Genomic DNA, 26,329 nt, shown 5'->3' with positions numbered 1-26,329 from the left:
ATCTTTAGTTTTATTATAAGCAGCGAGCAACGGGGTTGTTTAAATGCCATTTTTATTTTGCTCTTCTTTATGAAGGTAAAATAGATTGTAGCACATTTGTTGAATAAGGTTATTTTATGTCCACCTATGTGAACATGCTTGAAGAAAATGGTAATTTTTAGTGTACATTCAGGAAAAGCTGAAGAATCTTTGATCATAACTATAACGCTGCTGAGTTTGCATTTTCCTAGGTTCTGTCTGGCCTAAGGGCTTCCACAGAAGAAAGTGACAGTCTGCCACGCCATATTTGAAATATTCCTTGACCAGATAAAAGCATTCTGGCTGGAAGAGGCAGTTGAAGTGGAGGCTTACAATAGTGCTAATGCTTCTATCTATATGATATCTTTTGTTAACGACCATGAAAAAAACAGTAGTTAAATACACAATTTTCTAGTAGCGTTTAGTATAAAACAGTTTCATGCACAAGAAGGGCCACATTTTCATGATGGGACTAAGAGAAAAATTGCATTAAAAGGGGTTGTAAACCCTCAAGGTCTTTCACCTTAATACATTCTGTGCAATAAGGTGAAAAACCTCCTTTGATGCAGCAGCTCCCCAGAGCCCCCTTTTTACTTACCTGAATCCAATCTTTCCAGTGACAGGGACAAGCACACCAGCTCCAACCGGTGTCTCTGGTGCTGATTGGATAGATTGATAGCAGTGCAGCCATTGGCTCCCATTGCTGTCAATCAAATCCAATGACGTGGGGGGTGAGGCCAAGTCCTGCTGTCTTTGTCAATGGACGCAGCAGCAGGACATTGGAGCGTGCCTGCATGAGTACCCCAAGGGAGAGTGCTTCTGCAACAGGGCACTCGAAAAGAGGAGGAGCCAGCAGCGCCATTGAGGGACCTCAGAAGAGGATTGGGGCCACTCTGTGCAAAACCAACTGCACAGAGAACACCAAAATCTCTACATCTACAGACATCCACGATCTAACCTATCTATCCTTGTAAAGAAGAAATCAGTATACATACCTTTTTTTAATCCGATCCGGTTCTGGTCTCCACCCGCGGATGCTCTGCAGAGGACACAGCTGACAGCAGCTGTGAAATGAATGGTGAGTGACATCACTCATAGACTTACTATGGGGCTTCCGTTGTCGGATGTGTCCTCTGCACCCCCTCAACAGCGAAGCCACAGTTGACAGCTAAGCGTGGGATCGGGTCGGATCGGCTTCAAAAAAGGTATGTACTTTATACCAATTTCTTCTTCACAGGGCTAGATAGGTTAGTGTTAGATCGTGGATGTCTGTAGAGGTAGAGATTTTAGTGTTAAGGTGGACTTATCCTTTTAAGTAAATCAACTACAATGTGTTAATGTAGCACTCTAGCAGCTATGGGGAACACTTAGCATGCCCCCCTGCCCCCCCATGCTTTCCCCCTACTGTGTGAACATTGCACAGGAAGTGTAGGGAAATATTTGAGAACACAAATGGCAGTTTCATTTACCAGAATAGAGACTAAACTGACCTCAATGTGACGTTCCCTTGAAATTTCTGTGCAGATTGTGACGGGAAGTGAGGTAAGGTTCTAACCCTTCCCTACTATATCCAGAAAAAATACTTTTGGCTAATAAAATTAAAGTCCAGCTAAAATGATTTTTTTTTTTTAAACTGCTGCTTTGTTTTAACCACTTAAGCCCCGGACCATTTGGCTGGCAAAAGACCAGAGCAGTTTTTGCGATTCGGCACTGCGTCACTTTAACTGACAATTGCGCGGTGTGAAGGGGTTAACCACTAGCAGGCAGTGAAGGGGCTAAGTGTGTCCTAGGGAGTGATTCTAACTGTTAAGGGGTGTGGCTTACTGTGACACGTCACTGATCGCTGCTCCTGATGGGAGGGAGCAGACGTTCAGTGTTGTCACTAGGCAGAACAGGGAGATGCCTTGTTTACAAAGGCATCCCCCCGTTCTGCCGTTCTGAGACCCGATTGCGGGACACCGGCGGACATCGAGTCCGCGGGTCCCACGGGCAGGGTCACGAAGACCGTGTCGGGCACGCGCGCGCCCGCTAGGGGGCAGGTTCAAAGCAACGTGTATATATACGTTGCTTTGCCTGCTCGTGCCATTCTGCCGACGTAAATGTGCATGAGGCAGTCGGCAAGCGGTTAACGTTCACACCTATACATGCATCAAATAGCTTTTCAATGCGCTTGCATTAAGGCAGTCCATTTACGTTAGAAAAAAAAAACATACTTGCACTACCTTTGCCCAGTACAGCGCACCATAACTTACATTGTATTCATATCTGTGCGATATGGTCCTCTGAAGGGCAGACTCATTTTGTAGACTGTAAGGGCCCTCTAACACAGGTGTTCAGTCTAGATCCATCTGTCAGTTTTTCAGATGGATTAGGACTGAACCACAATGTATGTCTATGGGTGGTTGAATGTAAACAGATCACCGTCATCTGTTTTACATCCACCTACAACCCCGTCTTGCTTAAAAAAACAAAGCTGCATCCTTTTCCATTTAGACAGATCTTAATGGATGTCGTCAGTTTACATCCTTTCTGTGATTGGTTTCTGAAACAACTAAATAAGGATGAAAAATGGATATAAACTGAACTGAAGTGTTAAATGATCTGAACTGAACTGAAGATGGATGTGAAAAGTGATGTAAACTAATGTAACCTGAATCTCCGTATTCATGTTTTTTTTTTTTTTCTTGGCACAAAACGTGACTGAACTGATGGCACCCGTGTGAAATGACCCTACATATGCATTTGTGTGCCATTTATAATAAATGTCAATATATAATATACTATATATATAATATACATTTATATATATATATATATATATATATATTTATATATAATAAATGTCAATATATAATATACTATATATATATATAATATACATAATATACATTTATATATATATTTATATATAATATACATTTAGATGCATGCATGGTAATGCACAAAGGCATGTGTATTGTGAAGCTACGATACAAACCCCAATAAAAGAGATAGTTTGTGCTCTTAACATTGTGTTTTACTGCCGGTTCACACAGGGGCGACTTGTCAGGCGACCTAGCCGCCTGACAAGTCGCCTCCCGTTCTGTACAATGGAACCGTTCTAATAGGAGCGACGCAAGTCGCTCCGACTTAGAAAAAGGTTCCTGTACTACTTTGGGGGCGACTTGCATAGACTTCTATACAGAAGTCGTTTTGCAAGTCGCCGCGGAAGTTGTTTGTCGTGCTGCCCCTGCGTGAACCGGGGCTTACAGTTTTGATATTCTACAAGTTCTGAACCCCAAGGCCCACTCTTGAGAGGTCTGCTTTTTAAAATAAATGTATTATAAGTTTGAAATAATAGTAAGACCCCATTCACACAGGGGCAACACGACTTGCAGGTCGCCTCAGCGAGGCGACCTGCAAACGACTGCCCGGGCGACTTGCAAAACGACTTCTGTATAGAAGTCTATGCAAGTCGCCCCAAGTCGCCCCCGAAGTCGTACAGGAAGCCTCGGTTCACACCAGAGGCGGCACGACTTGCAGATCGCCTCACCGAGACGACCTGCATACGACTGCTGGGGCGACTTGCAAAACGACTTCTGTATAGAAGTCTATGCAAGTCGCCCCCAAAGTCGTACAGGAACCTTTTTCTAAGTCGGAGCGACTTGCGTCGTTCCGATTAGAACGGTTCCGTTGTACTGAACAGGACGCTACTTGTCAGGCGACCTAGGAATTAATCACTGATACCCCTTGATCATGTCTAAGTGCCAGTTTACACCACAGAGCGCGTCCCTGTGCAGTTCAATCCGATACGATTTTCAGCCCATTTATTTGAATGGGCTGAAATCACACTGGATCACACCAAAAGTAGTGCATGTATTCCTTTAAAAATACACTGTAACTGGATTGCATGGTTCTGCGGAACCATGGAATCTGGTTCGGGCAAATGCACTGCATTTGCTATATACGTTTGGGGTGTCATTTAGGTTTACATTGACACCCACATCAGATTGTACACCCAGTGCGTTCTGAATGTGGTTTGGGAAATGGGCACGGAATGCGAGTTTCCCGCTCTGCTTTCTGGCGTGAACGGGCCCTAAAAAGCAATGCATATTGTTGGTTAAATATCATCTAAAAAATGTTTACTTACGAAAATCTGTTTTTGCTATAATATTTTGCTAAAATTCCAAATGAATAATGAATTGTATTTTAATTTTTTATAATGAATTTATTTTAAGATTACCCCTGGAATCAAACAGAAGTACCCACTAGTGTATGGCATCGCCAGACTTTCCACAAAGATAATATGGCATATTTTTGTATATACAAAATGTTAGCAGTGACTGATACCCGATATGCTTTTTACAGTATGTGGGCTGATTTGGTTAAATGTATGCTCTGCTCTTCTATGTTTGAATGATCCTGTATTGCATGTTAAAGAGGAGGTCCACCCACCGCTACAAAAATGAAAAGCCAGTAGCTACACATACTGTGGCTGCTGACTTTTAATAATAGGACACTTACCTGTCCTGGAGTCCAGCGATGTCGGCACTGCAGCTGTTGTTTCCATCAGCTCTTGGGTGCATGCCGCCTCCATTGCGAGTAAGGGAACCCGGCAGTGAAGCCTTATGGCTTCAGGCCGGGAGCCCTACTGTGCATGCGCAAGGCTCCGCTTCTCTCCCCTACCCGGCCGAGGAAGGAGGAGGGAGCCCGGGTGGTGACATCAATACATGCGGCTGAGGCTCCCAGAAGTGGGAATGGGATTCCTGTATGAGACAGACCGGTATCCTGCCCACTCCCCAAACCACACCCCACAACGGGGGGGGTAGAATTGGGTAGAACTCTGCTTTAAGCTGGCTACACATTATACTTTTTTTTTTTTTGTGACCATTTTGCACACCACTATATGGGTAGAGCAAGGACTGATAATGAAATAACCTAGTGTTGATTGTATTAAAACGCTGGCTTTCACGTAGTTTTGGCTGTGGACTGTCCAATGGCTGTTTTCTTCAGGTTTTTAGCCATTTTTAAATCTAAACTCCAGGCAACCCACAAAGTTCTGCAGCCAATCTCGTGCATTCCACCTTTTGTAGCATTGTAAAACTTAAACCAGCACCCCCTGTTCCTATAGAAACCATTGGGTGCCACACCGCTCTTTGTCCTTTGACACCCAATGACTTCCCTCTCCACATTAGCACCCAGGCTTTCATGGACACACTGAACCAGGTTCTGGGATGGCAGGGTATGGCCTCATCATGTCATGCATACTTGGAGAGGGAGTTACTAGAAGCAGATTGTGCTTGCTCAGTACCCATTCATTAATGCCCCAACTGTTTGATTGAGGTTAAATTGCCATAAGTTACAGTGCCTTGAAAAAGTATTCATACCCCTTGACATTTTACACATTTTCTCATGTTACAACCAAAAACGTAAATGTATTTTTTTGGGGATTTTATGTGATAGACCAACACAAAGTGGCACATAATTGTGAAGTGGAAGGAAAATGATAAATGGTTTTCAACATTTTTTACAAATATCTGAAAAGTGTGGCTTGCATTAGTAATTTAGCTTCCTTTACGCTAATACCCCTAATTAAAATCTAGTGGAACCAATTGCCTTCAGAAGTCGCCTAAATGGTAAATAGAGTCCCCCTGTGTGTAATTTAATCCCCATATAAATATAAATGTTCTGTGAAGCCCTCAGAGGTTTGTTAGAGAACCTTAGTGAACAAACTGCATCATGGAGGCCAAAAAACACACCAGATGGGTCAGGAATAAAGTTGTGGAGAAGTTTAAAGCAGGGTTAGGTTATAAAAAAAAAAAAAAAAATATCCCAAGCTTTAAACATCTCACGGAGCACTGTTCAATCCATCTACTGATCTACTGCAAACCCAACAAGACATGGCCATCAACCTAAACTGACAGGCCGGCAAGGATTGCAATAATCAGAGAAGCAGCCAAGAGGTCCATGGAAATTCTGGAGGAGCTGCAGAGATCCACAGCTCAGGTGGTAGAATCTGTCCACAGGACAACTATTAGTTGTGCATGCCACAAATCTGGCCTTTGTGGAAGAGTGGCAAGAAGAAAGCCATTGTTGAAGGAAAGCCATAAGAAGTCCCATTTGCAGTTTGCGAGAAGCCATGTGGAAGAAGGTTCTCTGGTCAGATGAGACCAAAATTGAACTATTTGGCCTAAAAGCAAAATGCTAGGTGTGGTGGAAAACTAACACTGTTCAACCAGCTGCACACCATCCCCACCGTGAAACATGATTGTGGGGATGCTTTTCTTTAGCAGGGACAGCAAAGCTGGTCAGAGTTGATGGGAAGATGGATGGAGCCAAATACAGGGCAGTCTTCTGCCCCGTACGCACGATCTGAAAAATCGGACGACAGATCGTCCAACTTTTTTCGCTCACTAGTCGCAAGTAGAAATTGAATAGGTTACTAAAGTCATGAAAATTTTCGTACAACAGAAAAAAAAATCGGAAGTGATGTCATGTGTTGTAATGTATTTGTATTGTATTTTCGGACGACAACTGTACTGACTAAACTAAAATTGTAGGATCTGGTATCGTACGAGGAAGATTTTTGTGCATGTCCGATTGAATAATATCTTAGGAACTGTCGTGATTGGTTCTCAAATGCTCTGTACTAACGATCTGATTATTGTACGATCGTGTCGAATGCGTTTTTTTTTTTTTTCGTATGATTTTCGGATCGTGTGCCAGCCCATTTGAAGAAAACCTGTTAGAGTCTGCAAAAGACTTGAGACTGGGGCGGAGGTTCAGCTTCCAGCAAGACAACGACCCTAAACATACAGCCAGAGCTACAATGTTTAGATCAAAGCATATTCACGTGTTAGAATGTCAGTCAAAGTCCTGACCTAAATCCAATTGAGAATCTGTGGCAAGACTTGAAAATTGCTCTTCACAGACACTTTTCATCTAATCTGACAGAGCTTGAGCTATTTTGAAAAGAAGAATGGGCAAAAATGTCACTCTCTGGATGTGCAAAGCTGGTAGAGACATACCCAAAAAGATTTACAGCTGTAATTGCAGTGAAAGAAGGTTCTACAAAGTATTGACTCAGGGGGGCTGAATACAAATGCACACCACACTTTTCACATATTTATTAATTTATTAAATAAAAAATGTTGCAAGCCATTTTATCTTCCTTCCACTTCACAATCAATCCCAATAAATACATTTACTTTTTTGGTTGTAAAATGACAAAATGTGGAAAATTTCAAGGGGTATGAATACCTTTATTAAGATACTGTAAGGTATTACAATGGATGTATTTGCTCTCAATGGATGCACATGTGATATTCAGGCAGGGAGGCATAGAAAGGGTAAGTGGCCAGAATCCTTCCTAGAACTTAGTTGACAGAAATATCTATTCTTTATATATATTGTATGTGATTCTGCCCCTTTTCGGGTTAGGAGCGCACCCCTCCTTTTGATTGACACAGCAGATTACTGTAATCGGTAACTGGGTATCATGTGATGGCTATGGTTGGTCATTGCGATTGCATGATTACAGTGTAAACAACCTGTCACGAGTGACTTTCCATTCATGAACGCCTTGCTTACTGTTATGATCTGTGATTGGCCCACAGCAATCACATGGTACCTGGCTACCTGTACCGTGTGATTTAGCTATAGCAGATCACAACCATAGGCAAGCTGTTCATGAATGGGTACCTATGAGAAAAATGATAAAGACTACAAAAGGACATTTCAACACGTCTTATTCTGGCGCTGTCACCATTAGGAAACTCTAATGCCCCGTACACACAGTCGGATTTTCCGACGGAAAATGTGTGATAGGACCTTGTTGTCGGAAATTCCGACCGTGTGTAGGCTCCATCACACATTTTCCATCGGATTTTCCGACACAAAGTTTGAGAGCTTGCTATAAAATTTTCCGACAACAAAATCCGTTGTCGGAAATTCCGATCGTGTGTACACAAATCCGACGGACAAAGTGCCACGCATGCTCAGAATAAATAAAGAGATGAAAGCTATTGGCCACTGCCCCGTTTATAGTCCCGACGTACGTGTTTTACGTCACCGCGTTTAGAATGGTCGGATTTTCCGACAACTTTGTGTGACCGTGTGTATGCAAGACAAGTTTGAGCCAACATCCGTCGGAAAAAATCCTAGGATTTTGTTGTCGGAATGTCCGAACAAAGTCCGACCGTGTGTACGGGGCATAATAGAAAATATTATTTTACAAAGAGTAATGCTTGGAAAAGACTTCCAGCAGAAGTAGTGTGTCAGTCAACAGTGAGGGAATTTTAAACATGCTTGGGACAAACCTTGATCTAAACTGAGACAAAAATATATAATTAAAAAAAACAAGTCAGACTTGATCGACCACTTGGTCTCTTCCTGCCATCACTTCCATATTTCTATGCTACTGGTCAGAATGCTAATTTGGCCAGGTATTTAATTTAAAAAAGGAGCAACCAGGAGGAGTAAATCCCCAAGCAAACCTGTCCAGTTAGGAGCGCACACACATTACCAAACTTGCTAGGATCTCAAAATGGAAAACTATGTGAGGGAAAAGTATAAATGATTTTCAGTTATTTAAACAATGGCAGGGAATGGCGTGGAAGTTGCTGCTTAACTCTAGCTGGCAATATATAGGCAGAGGCATCTAGGCCAGTTGCTTGTGATGCCATCCTAAAATAGGACCTTCTAACAGACTTGTCTTTTTCCTGTCACCCAAACAGGGAATAAGGGGAAAATCTCCCCAATGGAACAATCTATCTTATTACACCGTGTACGGTGACTGACATACTGGATAAATGCCAGTCACTGTAAAGGCACAGGGGAAACAATTGTTTTCTGCTAAGCCCTGATACCGGGGTCAGTTTACGCGCCTCCCTCATCCGCTGTCTCTACTCTCCCTCCCTCTCCCTTTCTCTCCCTCCCTCTCCCTTTCTCTCCCTCCCCTCCCCTCCTCTCCTCCCCCTCCCTGCCTGTCAGCTAGTGTCAGTGCCTGCCCTGCCCCTCCTGCTGCTAAAATGACTATGTGTACTTAATAGATTCCCTTTTGTTCCATGATGTTATGTGCCCCAGTGCATGTTCTACATTTAAAAATATGTATCTATACCATATTTCAGAGGGGCGCTCACGTGACTGCCCGCCACTCTCCTCCTCACAGCTGACATCAGCGATGGATTTTCAGCCTCTCCCGCTGTACTTCTCCGATTGGGAGAGGAGTGCGGTGGATGGTCACATGAGCGCCGAGCGGTACTCTGAAATGAGGTATACAGATACATATTTGACATGCAGAACATACTAGGGGGAGTCCTCAGAACCGAGAAATTGGCAGTGTTTCTATGCATTAAGATAAAAAAAAACTTCTTTGTGCAGCAGCCCCCCTAATACTTACCTGAGGTCCCTCTCTGTCCAGCGTTGTCCACGAGTGTCTCAGCTGTCTGAGATTCTCCCTCCTGATTGGCTGAGACACAGCAGCAGCGCCATTGGCTCCCGCTGCTGTCAAAGTCAGCTAGCCAATCAGGGGAGAGAGGGGGCAGGGTCAGGGCTCCGTGTCTGAATGGACACAGGGAGCTGTGACTCGGGTGCCCCCATAGCAAGCTGCTTGCTATGGGGGCACTCAACAGGAGGGAGTGGCCAGGATTGCAGAAGAGGGACCAGAGAAGAGGAGGATTAGGGCTGCTCTGTGCAAATTCACCACAACAGAGCAACTAAGTATAACATGTATATGGACGTGGCTCATTTTTGGTGCACTTTCCTCTCTATGTTTGTTATTTTTATAGGGGGAAAAAAACGTGACAGCCCGGGCTGTCACCATTACAAAACGCAGCAAACGTTGATTTAAAAATCAGCTGAGCTGGTTGGAACCTTTTTGGCCGAAAAGTGACTGCATTAGATCGGATGCAATCAATGTTTGGGTATTCAGAAAGCTGTGGGCTGAATACAATAGCTGGAAGTGCAGACTCCTCTGTCTACACTGTGTTGTAACATTGATGGAGGAATATATTGATTTATTTTTTTTCTCATTCAGCCAGTGGGATGAATGAGAAAATTTAAGTGTACACTAGCCTTTGTAGGAACCTCCTAGGTCTGCAGCAACATGGTCACCGTCTTGTTTACAGCTCATTTTCCTGCACTGCTGCTCTTATTTATCGATTGTTCTTTCAGTTGCTAACACAAGCAGCACATTGTTTTTATTCATTGAATCCATAACCTATAAAAGTGATGTTTTGTTGTTTTTTTTTTTTTTTATTATTGATTCAAAAAATATATAGTTTGCCGGTGTTGTATTAGCTAGCACAGCTAGTTTGTTATTCTCACTGTAGCAGTGACTGGAAGCAGACGCTGCCAGCGTAGAATGTTATACTTTGTACAGATTGGCAGTGCTATTTTTAGTCGGCTTATACAAAATGGTTTCCTGAGTACAGTATGTTCAATACATCTGTAGAAGGTGTGGTGGCCGAATCATCATTTTCTCCACACAGTATGTTTCTGTTACTATGCTGTGAGCCGTTGCATGCTCTTGACTGAGGCTATGCATGAACAAAAGCATTGTCACGACATGCCGACATGAAGACGAGCAAAACAATGTGCGGTGACGTTATGTACTTTTCAATCCGTTGTCTCCTGAATACAAGTAGTTTTGTGGTTTAAATGTTACTGCTGAAGCTGTTACAAGCTGGATTTATTGACTGCATCATAACTATGTAAATTTTGATGTAAATATGTGATTACATACAAAATGTACTTAAATTCTGGGAATACATTTACGCATAGTAACTAGTGTTATGTGCTGCTCTTTTTTTGTTTTTGTTTTTTTTTAACATTAACTGCAAAGTCCTTTTCTCTGTGTTCATTGAAGGACACAGCTGAGATCTTGACCATTGGTTGTAGCGCCACTTGCAGGAGTAGGAAACCAGGCACAATAAACAAAAGCTCAACCCACTTACTCTACTGGGGCCAACCCCCCCCCCCCCCCCCCCCCCCAATCTGCTAGAGGAAGCTTGGTTAATTACAGAATTGCTCTGTACGTACGGAACTAGTAACAAACATAATAATTGTATCCTTTAACCACTTCAGCCCCTTCATGACCAGGCCATTTTTTGCTATTTAGCAGAGGTTATCGGATACCACCAAAAGAAAGCTCTATTTGGGGGAAGAAAAGGGCATGAATTTTATTTGGGTAAAATGTCACACAACTGCGCAATTGTTAAACGCAGTGTCATATCGCAAAAAATAGCCTGGTCATAAGGGGGTAAATCTTCCAGAGGTCAAGTCGTTAAATAGAATGCACAATACTGGTAAACTTTTATTTTATATTTAATTGTAATGCCTTTTATTACCTCCAGTCTTTCAGCCTCCAGCTTCTCTGGGATCAGATGCGCTTCCTTCCTGCACAGAGCCCTTAAAGCGGGGTTCCACCCAAATTTTGAACAATATCTGTATGTATTCTCTTCCTTGCCTAGATGCTGACATGCCGTTTAAAAAGATTTAAATAGCCGTAATTACCTTTTATTTTTCTATTCTTCTTTGCACTTCCTGGTTCTCCTCCCGTGGGAGTAGGCGTGTTTCTAGCCTCTCCCAGACTCCTGGGAGCTAGTCTCAGGCTTCCCAGGATGCCACTGAGCATGTGCGGGAACGAGCGGTGAATGCTGGGAGCACAGCATTCACCACATCCAGGAAATAAATGCTTGTGGGCTTCAAATGCCCACAATGAAGATGGAAACCGCCTGCAGTGAATAATATAAGTTATTCTTTCCGACGAAATCTGACACAGGCGGACATATTACACACAATATGTGAGTATGTAATGCTGAGAAGAAAAGTTTGTGAATGAACTAAAAAAAAACCAAAAAACGATAGATAGGTGGACCCCCGCTTTAAAGTGAAGTTTCTTCTTCCTTTTTTTTTTTTTTCCTTTTAATAACAAACATATACTTATCTGCCCTGTGCAATGGTTTTGCACAGAGCGGCCTCGATCCTCCTTTTCTGGGGTCCCCTGCTGGCACTTCAGGCTCTTCCTGCTTTCAGGGTACCTATGGGGCTACTCATGTGGGCTTGATCTGTAGTCGCACTGTATGCTTCTGTTGACAGTGTGGCTTGGCCCCGCCCCTTCTCTCTGTCTGTGATTGACAGCAGCAGAAGCCAATGACTCCTGCTGCTGAGTCCTGTGAGGCGGGAGAGAGAGCAGTGCCGCTGCTCTTGGGAACCGTGCTAGATTGAGATCAGGATCAGGTTAGTATACTAGGGGGAAAAACCTGCCTTTAGAATAACTTTCTTCTCGGACTACATGTCCAACAAGGCATTGCTATTCACAAGTTCTCAGGCACTTAACTGGCTTGTGTGGACAGTGTGTTGAGCTGTATGTGTGCTGCACTGTTGCCCGACAAAGCGCTATCTCTTTGGGATTCATTGGCTAGGGACAAAAGGAGGGAAGAATGATATGCTTATTAAGATGAAAGTCAGACAACACTTTTATAAAAAAAAAAAAGAAGTCTGGAAAAAATAGCTGCCTTGTCCTTTTGTAAAAGGAGGCTTGCAAGACAAGACCACAAACTGAAAACCTAGAAAGCCGAGGTGATGGCCACCAAAGAGGGGACATAATAGAGGAAGTTCCTGAATAGTTGGAAGGAGTTTTGTGAAACTGTACCAAGTTCAAGTCCTATAGTAACATCGGAGGCACATGCATAACACCATAGATCAACGTTCAAAGTAGAGGCTAAAAGTTGTTGTAAATAGGCCCATAAACTTGGAACTTGACTTTTTTTTTGTAATTAAGGCTAGCTTTTGGTTGATTCCCCATTGGAGAAAGGCCAAGATCTGTGCTACCAAAAAATAACCCAAATGAACTCGTAAGAACTTGCGCCACGAAATGTAAGCTTTCCAGTTAGTACATTTCTGAGCCATGAGTTTTTTTTTTTTTTTTTTTCTCCCCACTAACAGTCTAGCTGACACACCCCCTCCCTCTGCATGCCTAGTAAATGTTCTTGTCAAGCACTGTTCCTCACTTTTTTTGTCAGATCTTTAGGAAGATCTCCAGATGCAGACACCACTGTCCTTGATCCAGACTTTTTCAACGTAGTTAGTCTGCTTGCCACTTGCCTAGTCCCAGAATGTATAGTGCTGATTGAGTTGGAACTCCACCCAACATATGGTGTGGGAGACCTTGATTGGCTGGCATATGCCACTGCTATAGCACCATCAGACCAAACTCCCATGGTATGACCCTGTAGAAGATTGGCCCAGTGTTGGAGACGCAGTTTAATTGTGTGCAGTTCCAGGACATTGTTAACTGAGATTCCCCCTTTGCTCACATCTGTCCTGTCATTCCCTTCCCAGCTGCTGAGATTGGCATTTGTAGTCAATCTTGCAATGGAGAGGTAGAAACTACTTTCCAGCTAAAAACAATGGGAAACAAAGCCTCCACCTGATTTGTCTGTGCAGTGATGAAGCGAACTTGTCCCCTTTGGTCAGAATCTCCTGCTGAAGAATTTGGGTGTGATGTTGATCATACAAAACTGCATTGAATGAGGAGGCCACAGGGCCCAGCCCCTGCATGAAGGTGTGTATCGCCTGATTTAGAGCTTTCAGAATTTGGGCTTTGAGCTTCCAGACTATTTTGTTGGAGAAACACCGTGGCCTGGTGTTTGTCCAGAATCAGGCTCTAAAATACTTCAGGTGAAAGGATGGAGTCAATGATGACTTCTTGCGATTCAATATCCAGCCCAACTCCTTGAAAATGTATATTGTGCTTTTCTGTTGACTTCCAGTGCAAGGGAAACACCTGAGGAAGGAGGTCTTCCACAACGGAGATTCCATGCGGTCCTTGCAAGGCTAGAAATGGAGCCAGTATTTTGGTTAAAAACACAAGCAGCCGATGCAAAGCCAAACTGGAGGGCCACAAGCTGGAAATGTTCAGCTCCTACCAGAAAATGTTGGAGTGGACAAATTGGGACATGCAGTAATTCCAGAAGTTCCTCCTGGTGCAGTAATAACTCTAACATATGAATGAACTCCAAATAGACCTTTTGAACTTTCACAGACCGTCATTGACCTGAGGTCCAGGATTGGACAAACCTTGTCCTTTTTGGGTACCATGAATAGATTTGAATAAATGCGTTTTAATCTTTCTGAAGAGTGGAACGGAAACAATCAATCGTTAACTGCTACCTAAAGGTTGCAGAGGTAGACAGAGATTGGATGGAAAGAACCAGTCAGGCAGATTGTAATGAAGCTGTTTTTGTAGCACAAAACAATCAGCTTGCAGACCAAATTTCCTGAGACATGAAAAATACAGGGATTTGCAAACAAGCAAAGTTGTCCCCCCACCTTGAGTAGATGGGGCAAACCTTCACGAAGAGACTTTATTGTGGGATTTGCTGAATTTTTCTGCCAAGGACGCATAGAACTTTTTTCCAAGGTACCCTGGGAATGAAAAAGCCATTTTTGAGCTGAAAAGGAAGGACCTGGTTTGTGGTGAGGTTCCCTACTTTTCTGCAGCTGTGATAGGTATGTGCTCTTGCCTCCAGTGAGAATATTGATCTCATCCAGTATCACTCCAAATAGGCGATCACCCTTGAACCCATGGGCTTTTGTAGTGGGCTGGTCCATCAACCATCACTTGAGTCAAAGCAGTCTTCAAATGCCAACCACTGAGTCAGAGAGCTTAGCGATCAAGGGACCTGCAATCAGCAATACAACACACACACATATTGAAGACCTTGAACTGATTTGTCTGCCAGCTCAACATATAAACAGGGGACACCAAGGCCCAATCCACTGAAAAACATTGGATCTTTTGACAGATTTCACCTTACTGTCCATAGGGCAGGAATCTTCAAACTACGGCCCTCCAGCTGTTGCAGAACTACAAGTCCCATGAGGCATTGTAAAACTGACATTCGCAGACATGACTAGGCATGATGGGAATTTTAGTTCCTGAACAACTGGAAGGCCATAGTTTGAGGACCTCTGCCATAGGGTCTTTTTGAAGGAAGGAGATTTCTTCTGATGGATTCACTATAGCCTTGTTCAGTCTGGGCATTATTGGATCTACATCAGGAGGGAGGGTCAGTAATGTTTTAGGCTGGGTTCACACCTATGCAAATTGGATGCGGGTTTCCCCAAATACAATTTGCATAGTGGGAGAACGTGACCGGCTCTCTATGGAGACGGTTCACATATCTCCGGGGCGGCTGTAGAGCGCACTACACAGAAACGCTCCGTTCAGAGCTGAATTCAGGCAAAGATTCGGCCATGATTCGGCCCTGAAATGGAGAACGGGGCCGCACGGCTTTCCTGTGCGATCCACAGCTGGTTTCAGTGTGAACCGAGCCTCAAGCAAATCTTCCTTTAAAAGATAATGAATGGAGAAGCATTTTGGCAGGATGCAGGTCCTGGCAGGGTGGCCAGGAATTCCCATTCTTTGTAAGTGAAATTATTAAAAATAGAATAAGGAAAAACCATATTGGAGCAGCTGGTTGCACAAAAAAACCCCGTCAGCTCTGGATGGAGACACTGTACTAACCATGCAAGGTTAGTCCAGTGATCTCTTCCACTGAACTGTTGTTTTCTGACAAGGGGATGGCCCCCCACCAGAACACTCTGATCTGCGCTCTCTGCCATTGGCTGAGAGTGCTGATCGGGGGTTTGCTGCTGGTTTTCCAGCATGCACGTTCGACAAGCTGGCCGTCATCAAGCACATGTGTACTGCAGCACGCCCAGAAGGGGCATGGCCGAAAAAGGTCTGCCGATTTGCTCCTGCAGATGGGAGTGTTCTGGTGGGGGGCCCATCCCCCTGTTAGAACACTATAGCTCAGCAGGAGATATTGCTGTACTAACATTGCATAGTTAGTACAGCGGCTCTGAATTGAGCTGTCAGTTTTTTTGTTTTTTCGTTCAGCCCGCTGGGTTGAACGAAAAAAAAAAAACTAGTAATGTGCACAAGGCTGTAGGCAAGCATTGTGTAGTACTGCAAAGCAGGAAGATGAGTATGTATCTGGCAAATATAGCTGCTCTGTGTACATAAAACTATTAGCTACACATAATAGTAATAAAAAAAAAACAATACAATGATCATATTAACCTGTAAGCAGTCTTTCTTTTACATGTATATTTAAAAAAAATATTTAAGACTGTACATTCTCATTAATGCTAAACTATTTTCATGTACTCACAACCCACTATATGGACATTTCCCCGTTGTGTTTGTGTTGCTTTTAATACTCTGAGGCCTTGGCCTTAGTAGCTAAGTATTTTATCCTTGGAATGCTATTGCTATTTTTTTTTTATAATGCGCATGATAAATTGGCATTAGTCGTGGAGATGTGGTGTTTTTCCCTTTCTCTTAGTCTGCCACCTGGGAATCAAAATCTCATTTGCCAGACCATTATGGGTGGGACCCTATTTAATTTTTGCTTCCTTTGCAAAACCTCTTGTGTACTAAAGGAAAATATTTATTTTTTATGAAGTTATAATAGATTTTTTTTTTTTGCATGATATGGTCATATGATCCTAATAAATCACATTAAAATCTGGCATGCTGGCCTGGAAAAAAGGAACAAAAAAAACAAACAAAATATAAGTATACGTTGGCAGATAAGATAGTTGTGCAATAATTTTTTTTTTTTTTATTTATTTATTTTTTCTTTTGTGAGATCATCTGCATAAAAGAAATAAGTTATTTTGTAGGAAAGGAGATAGTTGTTATGCAGTCGGAAATATAAAACCATGTCTGAAGATGTTTCACAGTACTCTAGGCTTGGTTAAAAAGATCCAATGGTCTTAAGAAGGCAAGGAAATGTGTGATTGCATGCACTGACTCATACATAGACCTGACACACTGCCAACTTCTGTTCCTTCTACATGGTAAGCTGACACTTTGTAATTCCATTGGAGTCTGGAATCACAAGGTGAAGAGTTCCAGCTGGGTTTGACTGTTGAGCAATAGTGAAATGGGAGTGACTTTTTGTGTTGGTTTTTTTTTTTTTTTTTTTTTTTTTTTATACAGTGGTTTTGCCAACCCACAGACTCCCATGTAATCTGATTCTGGGAGTTCCTTGCTACACTGACATTTTTTTTTTTTGGCCGAATTTCAAGACCAAATTTATATGGAATATTGTTAAATCCTTCTGTTTCAATGTACTCTATTTCAGTACATTTTCTCAATACCAGAGTTCCAGAATGACATTAAAAATAGTTTATATCAGAAGACCAGAGCCGTCAAAGGGAAATTCTGCTCCTAAATGTAAAAATAAATGGGATGGATAAAATACACAGATCACTAACTTCAGTCTTAACCTGAGTTTAACTTGAGTCTCAGGGAACCCTCTGATAATAAAAATAAATACGAGTAGGCCTGGCTCGCAGTCTCTGGTCTAATTCATCCCAAAAGCATTCAGGTTGAGATCAGGACTCTGTGCAAGCCAGTCAAGTTCCTCCACCTCAAACTTGCCCATCCATATCTTTTATGGACCTTGCTTTGTGCACCGGTCCAAATCATTTGGTGGAAGGGGGATTAAGGTGTTAGGTTGTTTTTCAGAGTTGGGCTTCGCCCCTTAGTTCCAGTGAAGGGAGCTCTTAAGGTGTCAGCATACCAAGACATTTTGGACAATTTTATGCTCCTAACTTTGTTGGAACAGTTCGGGGAAGACCCCTTCCTGTTCCAACATGACACCGCAGCAGTGCACAAAGCAAGGTCCATCAAGGCATGGATGAGTGAGTTTGGGGTAGAGGAACCAGACTGGCTTGCACAGAGCCCTGACCTCAGCCCAATAGAACACTTTTGGGATGAATTAGAGCGGAGACTGTGAGCTAGGCCATCTCGTCCACCTCAATGCCTGACCCCACAAATGCTCTTCAGGAAGAATAGTTAAACATTCCCATAGACACACTCCCAAACCTTGTGGACAGCCTTCCCAGAAGAGTTGAAGCTGTTATAGCTGCAAAGGGCGGGCCAACTCAATATTGAACCCCACAGACTACGACTGGGATGCCATTAAAGTTCATTCTAGATTGTAAGCTCTAATGAGAAGGGCCCTCTGATTCCTTCTGTATTGAATTGTATTGTAACTGTACTTTCTGCCCTCACGTTGTAAAGCACTGCGCAAACTGTTGGCGCTATATAAATCCTGTATTATAATAATAATGTGCGTGCAAAGGCAGGTGTCCCAATACTTTTGGTAATATAGTGTATAAACATTAGCATGAATACTCCCTTGCATTTGTGGAAAGAATCCCCCCCCCCCCCCCCCACTTTCCTTACATATATCTAAAAAGATTATTGTTCCAGTGTTGCTTATCTGAGAGATATAAATTGCTCAAGGAACCCGTAGCATCCTCTGGAGGAACCTTTAGAATCCATAGAACCCTAGTTACCTGCTTCCTGACTGCAGTATGTATATATACGGCCTCGTTAGGAAACCGTTATACCAGGATCAAGCCTGCAGCTGCAGGCATAATCCTGGTATCAGAATTTTCTGTTGGCGATTTTCTTTCTTGTAAAAGTTATCCAATTGGCTCTACAGCTGCTCGATCACTTTTTTTTATATGGAGGGGAGGAAGGGAGTTTCTTTCTCTTCAGAGATGTAAGAAACCATAAGCAATGGTCACTTCTTGTTTCAGCTGTTTACTAGCTGTTACTGGCTAGTAAAGCAACAGATCAAAACAATTTCAGTTTGATCAGCTGCTTTGGAGGGCAGAGGAGAGATCTGGGGTCTCAGATCTCTCTACAAAGAGAGATGTTGTTCATCCCGTGTGATAGCAATCATGTTGAGAAATATTAGAGAGTGTAAATCATTTTTTTAAAGAAAAACATTTTAAAGCGCCGTGCTCATGTGCAAATGCACGTGTAGGTCCTTCATGCATGTGTAAATGGTGATTGTATGACACGTGAGGTATTGTCGTGAATGTCGGTGAGTGCAATAATTCTAGCACCAGACCTCTCTGTTTAACTCTTAAACTGGTAACATGTAAAGGCTTTTAAAGCATCGTGTATAGATAATTTAATGTGGTGCCCATCTTTACTCCGGAGACACTGACTTTCTATGATGCTCTTTTATTACCCAATCATGTTACCGACCTGTTGCCAATTAACCTAATTAGTTGCAAAATGTTCTTCCAGTTCTCCCTTGTTAGAACCACTTACTTTGCCAGCTTTTTATTGCCCTGTCCCAACTTTTTTTGAGGCATGTTGCTGCCAGCAATTTCAAAATTACCTAATTTTTTTTTCTTAAAATGGTACATTTTCTAATTTTAAACATTTCATATGTTTTCTATTTTCCACTGTGAACTAAATATGGGATTTGCATGTCATTGCATATTTTTTTTTTTTTATGTAGATTTTTACAGTGTCCCTACTTTTTTGAAATTGAGGTTGTAGTCAAAGCTAACTGTCCGTTTTTCATCCTTCCGTTTTCGGATGAAAAACGGACATACATGTATCCCTATGGAGCGTCAGATGTCAGCGGTGACATGTCCGCTGACATCCGACCCGCTCCGATCCGAAAAGTGTAACTGAGGAAAATCCTACTTTTCCATCCGTTTTCGGATCGGATCCGGTGACGACGGACACTACGGGAGAGCGGCGCTCTGACAGGTCCGTCGCTGCACAGTGTGCAGCGATGGACCTGTCATCTTCCTGCTCAGCGGGGATCACTGATCCGCCCTGTGTGAAAGAGCCCTAAGGAGTGTGGTGTGTCTTATTGGGGTTTTTTTTTTTTTTTTTGTACTTTTATTCTATGTTGTGTTTATATGTACAGACTTTATTAGTTCAGACTTGTTTCTGTTAGATCCATCTTAAACAGCCACTTTAAGGAATTGATGAAAGCCTTATATTTAATATTTAAACCATTAAAACTTTTATTTATTTTTATTTATTTATTTTTTTTACAGGACATGGCAAAACATCAAGAGATGCCGCTTCGGTGCGGGCAACACACCCTATCCCAGCTGCCTGTGGGATATACTATTTTGAGGTGAAAATTATTAGTAAAGGAAGAGATGGGTATGTATTTTTTTTTTTTTTTTTTATTTTACTGGTTGTATTGTAACAACTCTGTTCATACAAAAATGTTATAGTATTATTTTAGACAAGATTTAAAATAAAAACTTAGCTGCAGATGCAGTGTTTAAAGTGGAAACATACTTGCCTTCACTCCAGCGCTGCAGTGTCCTGGAGCTCCCTGATGGCCGCAGTTATATTCGGCTGGGGCACTTCCGTGTACCAATCTCCAGCTGTAATTGTCTGGGCCGAGGTGACGTCACCGCGGGAGTTCAGTCGTCCCGGCATTGCCAAAACTGTGCACTGAGCTGTGCATGAAAATGCTACACCACGAGAGGGAGGTTTCTCTTTTACCTCCCTCTTTGAGTGAGTTCTACTATGAGAATTTTAAAGGCACAGGAGCGCCAATATTGATGGTGCTATCTGAGATGTTCCCCTAACATTCAAAGCAGTGGATGATGCAAATGGCTAATCAGATGTCTAATGCTGGTTTTGACTGCCTGTAATAGGGATTAAAAAGTTATGGTGAGTGAGCTGCGTGCTTATATGTTTGTGAAGAGGAGACACGAACGGTCACTTTTGGTGTGGAACTACTGCGGTGTTCCTTGGATTCACTTTGGACTTTTAAAAAAGGACACTATAACTAAGGATGAGCTCAGGCGTGTTCACAATTCCACGTCCCCACGCCCGCCAGGAAGCTGACATTTCGCAGCGCTAATCACAGGTAGTGAGACATTTCCCAATCTGTGCAGCCGCTGATTGGGAAATGTCTCACTGCCTGTGATCAGCGCTGCGGAGTGTCCACTTCCTGGCAGGCGCGGGCATGTGGACGTGCAAACACTCCTGAGCTCATCCTTAGCTATAACTATATTGATTGCGTTTGATTGCTTTAATCACATTCACTGGATTATGAGCACTTTATGAGTCTGTTTATAAATTTGTGGAAGTGAGAGCGCGATTAATGGTATTCAGTGGTTTACATACTTTCAGGCTATTTATTAGCCTTATAACGAGCTGCTCTCTATCCTACCTGTAAGTTTTTTTTTCTATTTTTGTTTTTTTTCATCTTATTTTATTATGACTTTTTTTTCATTGACACGTTGTGCGTGAGTAGGATTGCACAATCCTATTATACAATCTCTGACATTGCTTATAAATCCGTGAGGTATCCTCCATCAACAAAAGACCCTCACCAGGGTAAATGGTCTGTCTGTAAACAGTTTTGGCAAGAACCTAATTTGTGGAAACCAATGCCGCTTCTACAGCTGTAGCAGCAATATTCAGCTGAGGAAATAGCCACCAGTGTACATACTGTATACCAGTTGTGCTGCAAAATAATACAAATGTAGATTAGGGAGTGGCAACCCACCATGTGGTAACAGAAGCTGGAATGTTGCAAGTGCAAATCTAGGTGGGTTAGGATGCCAAATACTGTAAATGTCAAGATTAAAGAGTCCAACTCCTGAAATACACATTTTAGGGATTTAAATTGGCTAGAATGTATAAGAATTTCCTTAAAAATGTCTTTTAAAAACCTTCTTAGCAGGTTAAGAGGATGTTTTGTGCAGTGAGCAATTTTTTTTGTTTAAAGGTCAACATAAGAGGGGTTTGTTGTCCAAAAACTTTGATATAGGCAGTCAGACTTCCACACCCAAATATCTAAATTTTATCAGTAAGTTTTAATGGGCAATTTTGGGGTAGATTCAGGTCCATGGAAGGAGTCCATGGAAGAGTCTGTAATTCAGTTTGAGACCAGGTGAGATGCCAGACCCATAGTGGCCGGCCACAAGATTCTCTTTTGACAAGTATATTTGGAGAGGTATCCAGCTTTCAAAGAAAAGGTTCTGGTTCTGTTAGCAAGACCCCCTGCTAACCTGCTGTGGTGTTGTATTGTTGAGCAATGAGGCTTTGTGGTTTGCCTTTAAAAATCCATTAGTGTCCACAGTGACATGCTGATTATTTGAGAGTACATCCCAGTGATGAGGGCTCTAAAAAGTGGACAATCTCTTAAAGGGTATCTATTGTCAAAATGTAAAAACATTAGTTCATTTCCACATTGTATTTTAGTTGTGTGTTTTTATTTATTTATTTATTTTTTAAATCAGATATGTTTTTGACATTTTTTTTATAAGAGCAGTAAACCCAAAACATACACACAACCCATATCCATATCGGTCTAATTGTAGTGGACAATAAGAATAATACCAACACAAACAATATGTAATTTTGTCTGTATTACAACAGTGGTGTAAAAAAACTAATATTATGTAATATAAGATGTTTTAAGCACATAAGTTTAAGATCATCAATCCATAAATTCAAAAGAAAAGCGTGAGAAATTCTGGGCACGTGCTAAGACACTAAAAACTAACATTCCATTTTGTACACTTTCTGGTGCAATGAAACCGTAATCATACCTAAGGCTCAACTTCCTCTGATTGATATCTTAAGAGATCAGTATTTAACAGCTCTACCACACAAGAAAAACATAGCATTAGAGGACGGTACATCAGAACAGCTTATGCTGTGCTCCTCCAGGCTATTGTAATAGTCTTTATAAAATAAGAGATGTGGGGGCCAAGCCTGGGACCGCTAACCACATGTCTCATATCTTTTTAAATTTTGCCGGACAGTTTCTATGTTAAAATACAAGTTTTTCTCTAGAGAAGGTGTCCTCTATTTGCATTTTCCATTCAACCAATGTTGGTGGATGTGGAGTCATCCATTTTTGGACTATAACCTTATGGGTATGAAAAAGAACCCTAACAATAAATGCAAAGGTGTTTTCAGGCAACAACGATTTATCTACGATACTTTAGAAGGCAGATATCTGGGTATTCTGTCAAGTTTGCCTATAAAAAAAAATTTATAGTGGTAATAACACCTCTCCAATAATGGTGGAGTTTGGTGCATCTCCATAACATATAAATTAAATTAGCTGGGCCTCCATTACATTTGGGGCAAAGAGGGGTATCCTTGCGGTGCCATTTAAATAATTTCTCAGGAGTGTGAGAAGTCCTGTGAAGGATGAATAATTGAGTTAATTTTTGAGGTGGAGACAATGGGCAGTGCGGACAGGCCCTTTGTGCCCTAGAGATGGTAAGTCAATAGAATCTTGGAACTTGGCATGAAGGATACAGTATTACTGGGATATGAGTCCTTTTTTAGAATCCACTCGTGGACAGCAATGAGAGTATTGTAGATTTACTATATTTCAGTGAGTGAATACGGGCCTGTGCATAGATAGCGTGTCGTAACTGGAGAAATTGAAAGAACCTTTGATTTGGAATCCAAATTTACCACTTAGCTGTTCAAATGTTTTAAGGACATTGTTATTAAATAATTGAGACATACACCTTAACCCTTTTAGTCCTTCACAGGTCAAACGCTTCAAGTTTCATTAATTCTCCATAGTTGGAGTTCTTCCAAATCGGAGTAAATGAGGTAAAGCCATTGACACCTGTAATGGGTTTTATTCTCTGCCAAATTTTATCAAATAGTATATCTGTAGGAAAATCCAGACCACGTGACAAATTCCTCATCTCCAGCAGGGATATTAGTGGGTAATTGTCATAAACAGATACTAACAAGCCCTGTATGGGATCGATTTATCAGTTAACCAATTAATTTAATTTGGAATCCTGAAAATGACCCAAATCTTGACATGAGTCTCATAAGTGTTATGAGAGGTGTCCCCAAGAAAGAGAAGATCATCATCCACATATAGGGCTATTTTGTCCTCTCTAACTCCTCTGCGGAAACCAATAATCTCCATTGTTTTTCGCATGGTGAGGGCCACAAGCTCTATAGCTAAAGCAAATAGGAGTGGTGACAGAGGACAGCCCTGTCTAGTTCCAAAACAGTGAGAATGTATAAAATAAGGTATTATTGATTTTTAGCCTCACTACAGGTTTACTATATAACAAACATAGCCATGCTAAGTACCTAGGGCCAATACGAAAGACGGAGAGCACTGCCTATAAGTACTCCCATTATTTTAGTCCATTCTAGCTCATTTAGGGCCAATTCACACTATATGTGGTAACAGATGTTTTACCGCATGGTTAAATGTCTGTCATCGCAGGGACACAGAGTAAACAATTGTTTCCCCTGTGTCCCATTCACACTGCAACACAGCCTAGCGATGCGCTAAAATGCATTTTATCGCAGCTCACCAGCCTGAATCGCACAGCAATGTCAGGCAGCTCAGTGTAGCGCAGCGCACTGCCCAACATTGCAGTGAATGGAGTGTGTGTTTTGTTCACTTCCAGAAAAGATTGTACAAAAAAAAAAAAGGAGGTGGTGTGGTGTGCTGAATCGTGCACCACACTGCCGCCTAGCCAGCTGCCAACACAGAGTGGTCGGAGCGCTGAATTACTCCGGCTGCTCTGTGATTTGAGGGCCGCTGTGAATTAGCCCTTTAATTTAAACGATCTTGAAGTTTGTAAACATACTTTATGAAGATCCCCACACATTTACTTCCTTGAATTCTGTGACACACATTTACTCTGCCCTGTTAGTAGGCACTGCTGTGTCACACATTTCACAGAGCCTGTGAAGATGAGGATTTTCAGGAGGCACAGACAGTACATGAATCACTATTTGCCGGTAGCAAGGTACTATGGTATATGTAGTCCTTAGAAATTGAATGTGAACTGCAGAGAAGAAGCTGCCAAGCATACAGGAAATCCAGCAAGTTGTGAAAAGAGGCGACCTACAGACATGCAGAATTTGCAATATGAAAAGAGAAGTAAGCTAATATTGGATTGCCAAAAATAACAGTTTTTGCTTTGCTATTACAATGCTGATGTTCTAAAATGAAAGTGCATATTGTGTCCATAGATCTCCTTAATATGCAAATCTGTCTTTTAATAAACTCATATAAATCATTGCTTTGTGGTTTTAAAAAAAATGTAAAACCAATGTTTAAAAATATCATAAATATGGTTACTCTTCTTCGTTGAAAGGTTCCAGGAAATTAATGGGAATAAACTGTAAGTTATCACTAAATGGACAGAACAGAACTGCACTGTCAACCTGATATGTCCTTGCTGCATTTCTGTAGATGACTATGCACTACAGATGACAACTTCTTAGATTATATCTGGAATTTAGGCTCCAAGCACTAGCTTTATGTTTCACTTTATGAAAAAGAAATTCTATTCGCCCAAAATCCTCATTTATTTCTGAGTGTTTGGGCATGACATATTTGTGGGAAGCTTCTTTTTATCCCAAGACTTTCATCTCCTTTGACTCTTGGGGAGGATCATGCACGTAGGCTTATAATGGTCTTCTGTTCAGCAATGCTGGGATAGAAGGGGGAGTGTGTGAATGCAGCTAAATATCCTCTGCATATCCACCAATTGGCTGACCAGTGGCTGGGGTAAATGAGGGAAGAGGGTGGTAATGAGCTTTCTCAGGGGCATTAAATGCTTACACAGGGTAGTACTTCCTTCACATGAGCTTGGATGGTCCCTTAGTAAATATGTAAGCTGCCACCATTTAGGTTCAAGTGTTTGTTACCCCAGCATTTCAACTTCTTGATATGTGCCTGCTGTACCATGTACTTGTAGGAGAAAATATCCTGTTCTCTTTGTATGTTCCTTTATGTGAAATTCCTGGTGTTCCTGCCAGTCCCTCTGCCTTCCTGTTAAAAAATGATCACACTAGGCAGGAGAGCACACCATGGTCAGTTCTCTAGCTATGCTGGGAACTTGGGCTGCTCTCCAATGATCAGATTTGTCCTGACACCCGCTATTCATCCCTTTATAATGTTTTTGCTAAAACCATTTGCCTTAAATGCATGTATATAAAATACCCACTTATTAAATATGCCACAGCATTAAAGGTTTTAGTGTATGTAGAATGGGCACATTGATAGTTAAACAAGTACTTAGTAGATTACAGTGAATTGTATGTGTAAAATGTCTTTGGTATGTTGACTTTGTCACTGATCAAATAGCAGGCAACATAATGTATTGACAGTACATACAGTAGAGACATTTATTTATCTTTGGGGACAGAGGGTTTCGCATATGCAGTTTTACTTTACTTTGGCATAACTTGCATGTAGAGGGTGAATATTATGTCACAAAAACTAGCGTTTGTACATCTGTTGTCTTGGCATTGCCATTACAAGTGTACTGGCTTTGATATATGGGTCGAGCAGCACTGGCAGTTTATTTAAGTGGAGTCCCTTTTGTCAAGCCTTGACAAACATCATTGTTGACATAGTGCGTTGCAATTGGGGTTTCCACCTCATCCCTTTAAACCTGAACACATATTAATTACACAGGTTCTGTGGCTGATTAAGGTGGTAATTTAACT

At 41.9% G+C, this 26,329-nt stretch overlaps 1 protein-coding gene across 2 annotated transcripts in view; it reads left to right on the top strand.

Moving 5' to 3' along the window:
* The window catches only part of RANBP9 (RAN binding protein 9), a 90,095-nt gene that overhangs the window by 22,498 nt on the left and 41,268 nt on the right, over positions 1-26,329 (top strand). For both annotated transcript variants that reach the window (XM_073631085.1, XM_073631084.1), the window contains exon 2: positions 19,894-20,005. In XM_073631085.1, coding sequence (XP_073487186.1) covers positions 19,894-20,005 — 112 coding nt within the window. The remainder of the gene's footprint in view (positions 1-19,893; positions 20,006-26,329) is intronic.

This window comes from Aquarana catesbeiana, linkage group LG05, assembly GCF_042186555.1.
Source record: "Aquarana catesbeiana isolate 2022-GZ linkage group LG05, ASM4218655v1, whole genome shotgun sequence".
Taxonomy (NCBI): domain Eukaryota; kingdom Metazoa; phylum Chordata; class Amphibia; order Anura; family Ranidae; genus Aquarana; species Aquarana catesbeiana.
The sequence above is the reverse complement of the archived record's forward strand: the minus strand, read 5'-3'. Positions and strand labels throughout refer to the sequence as shown.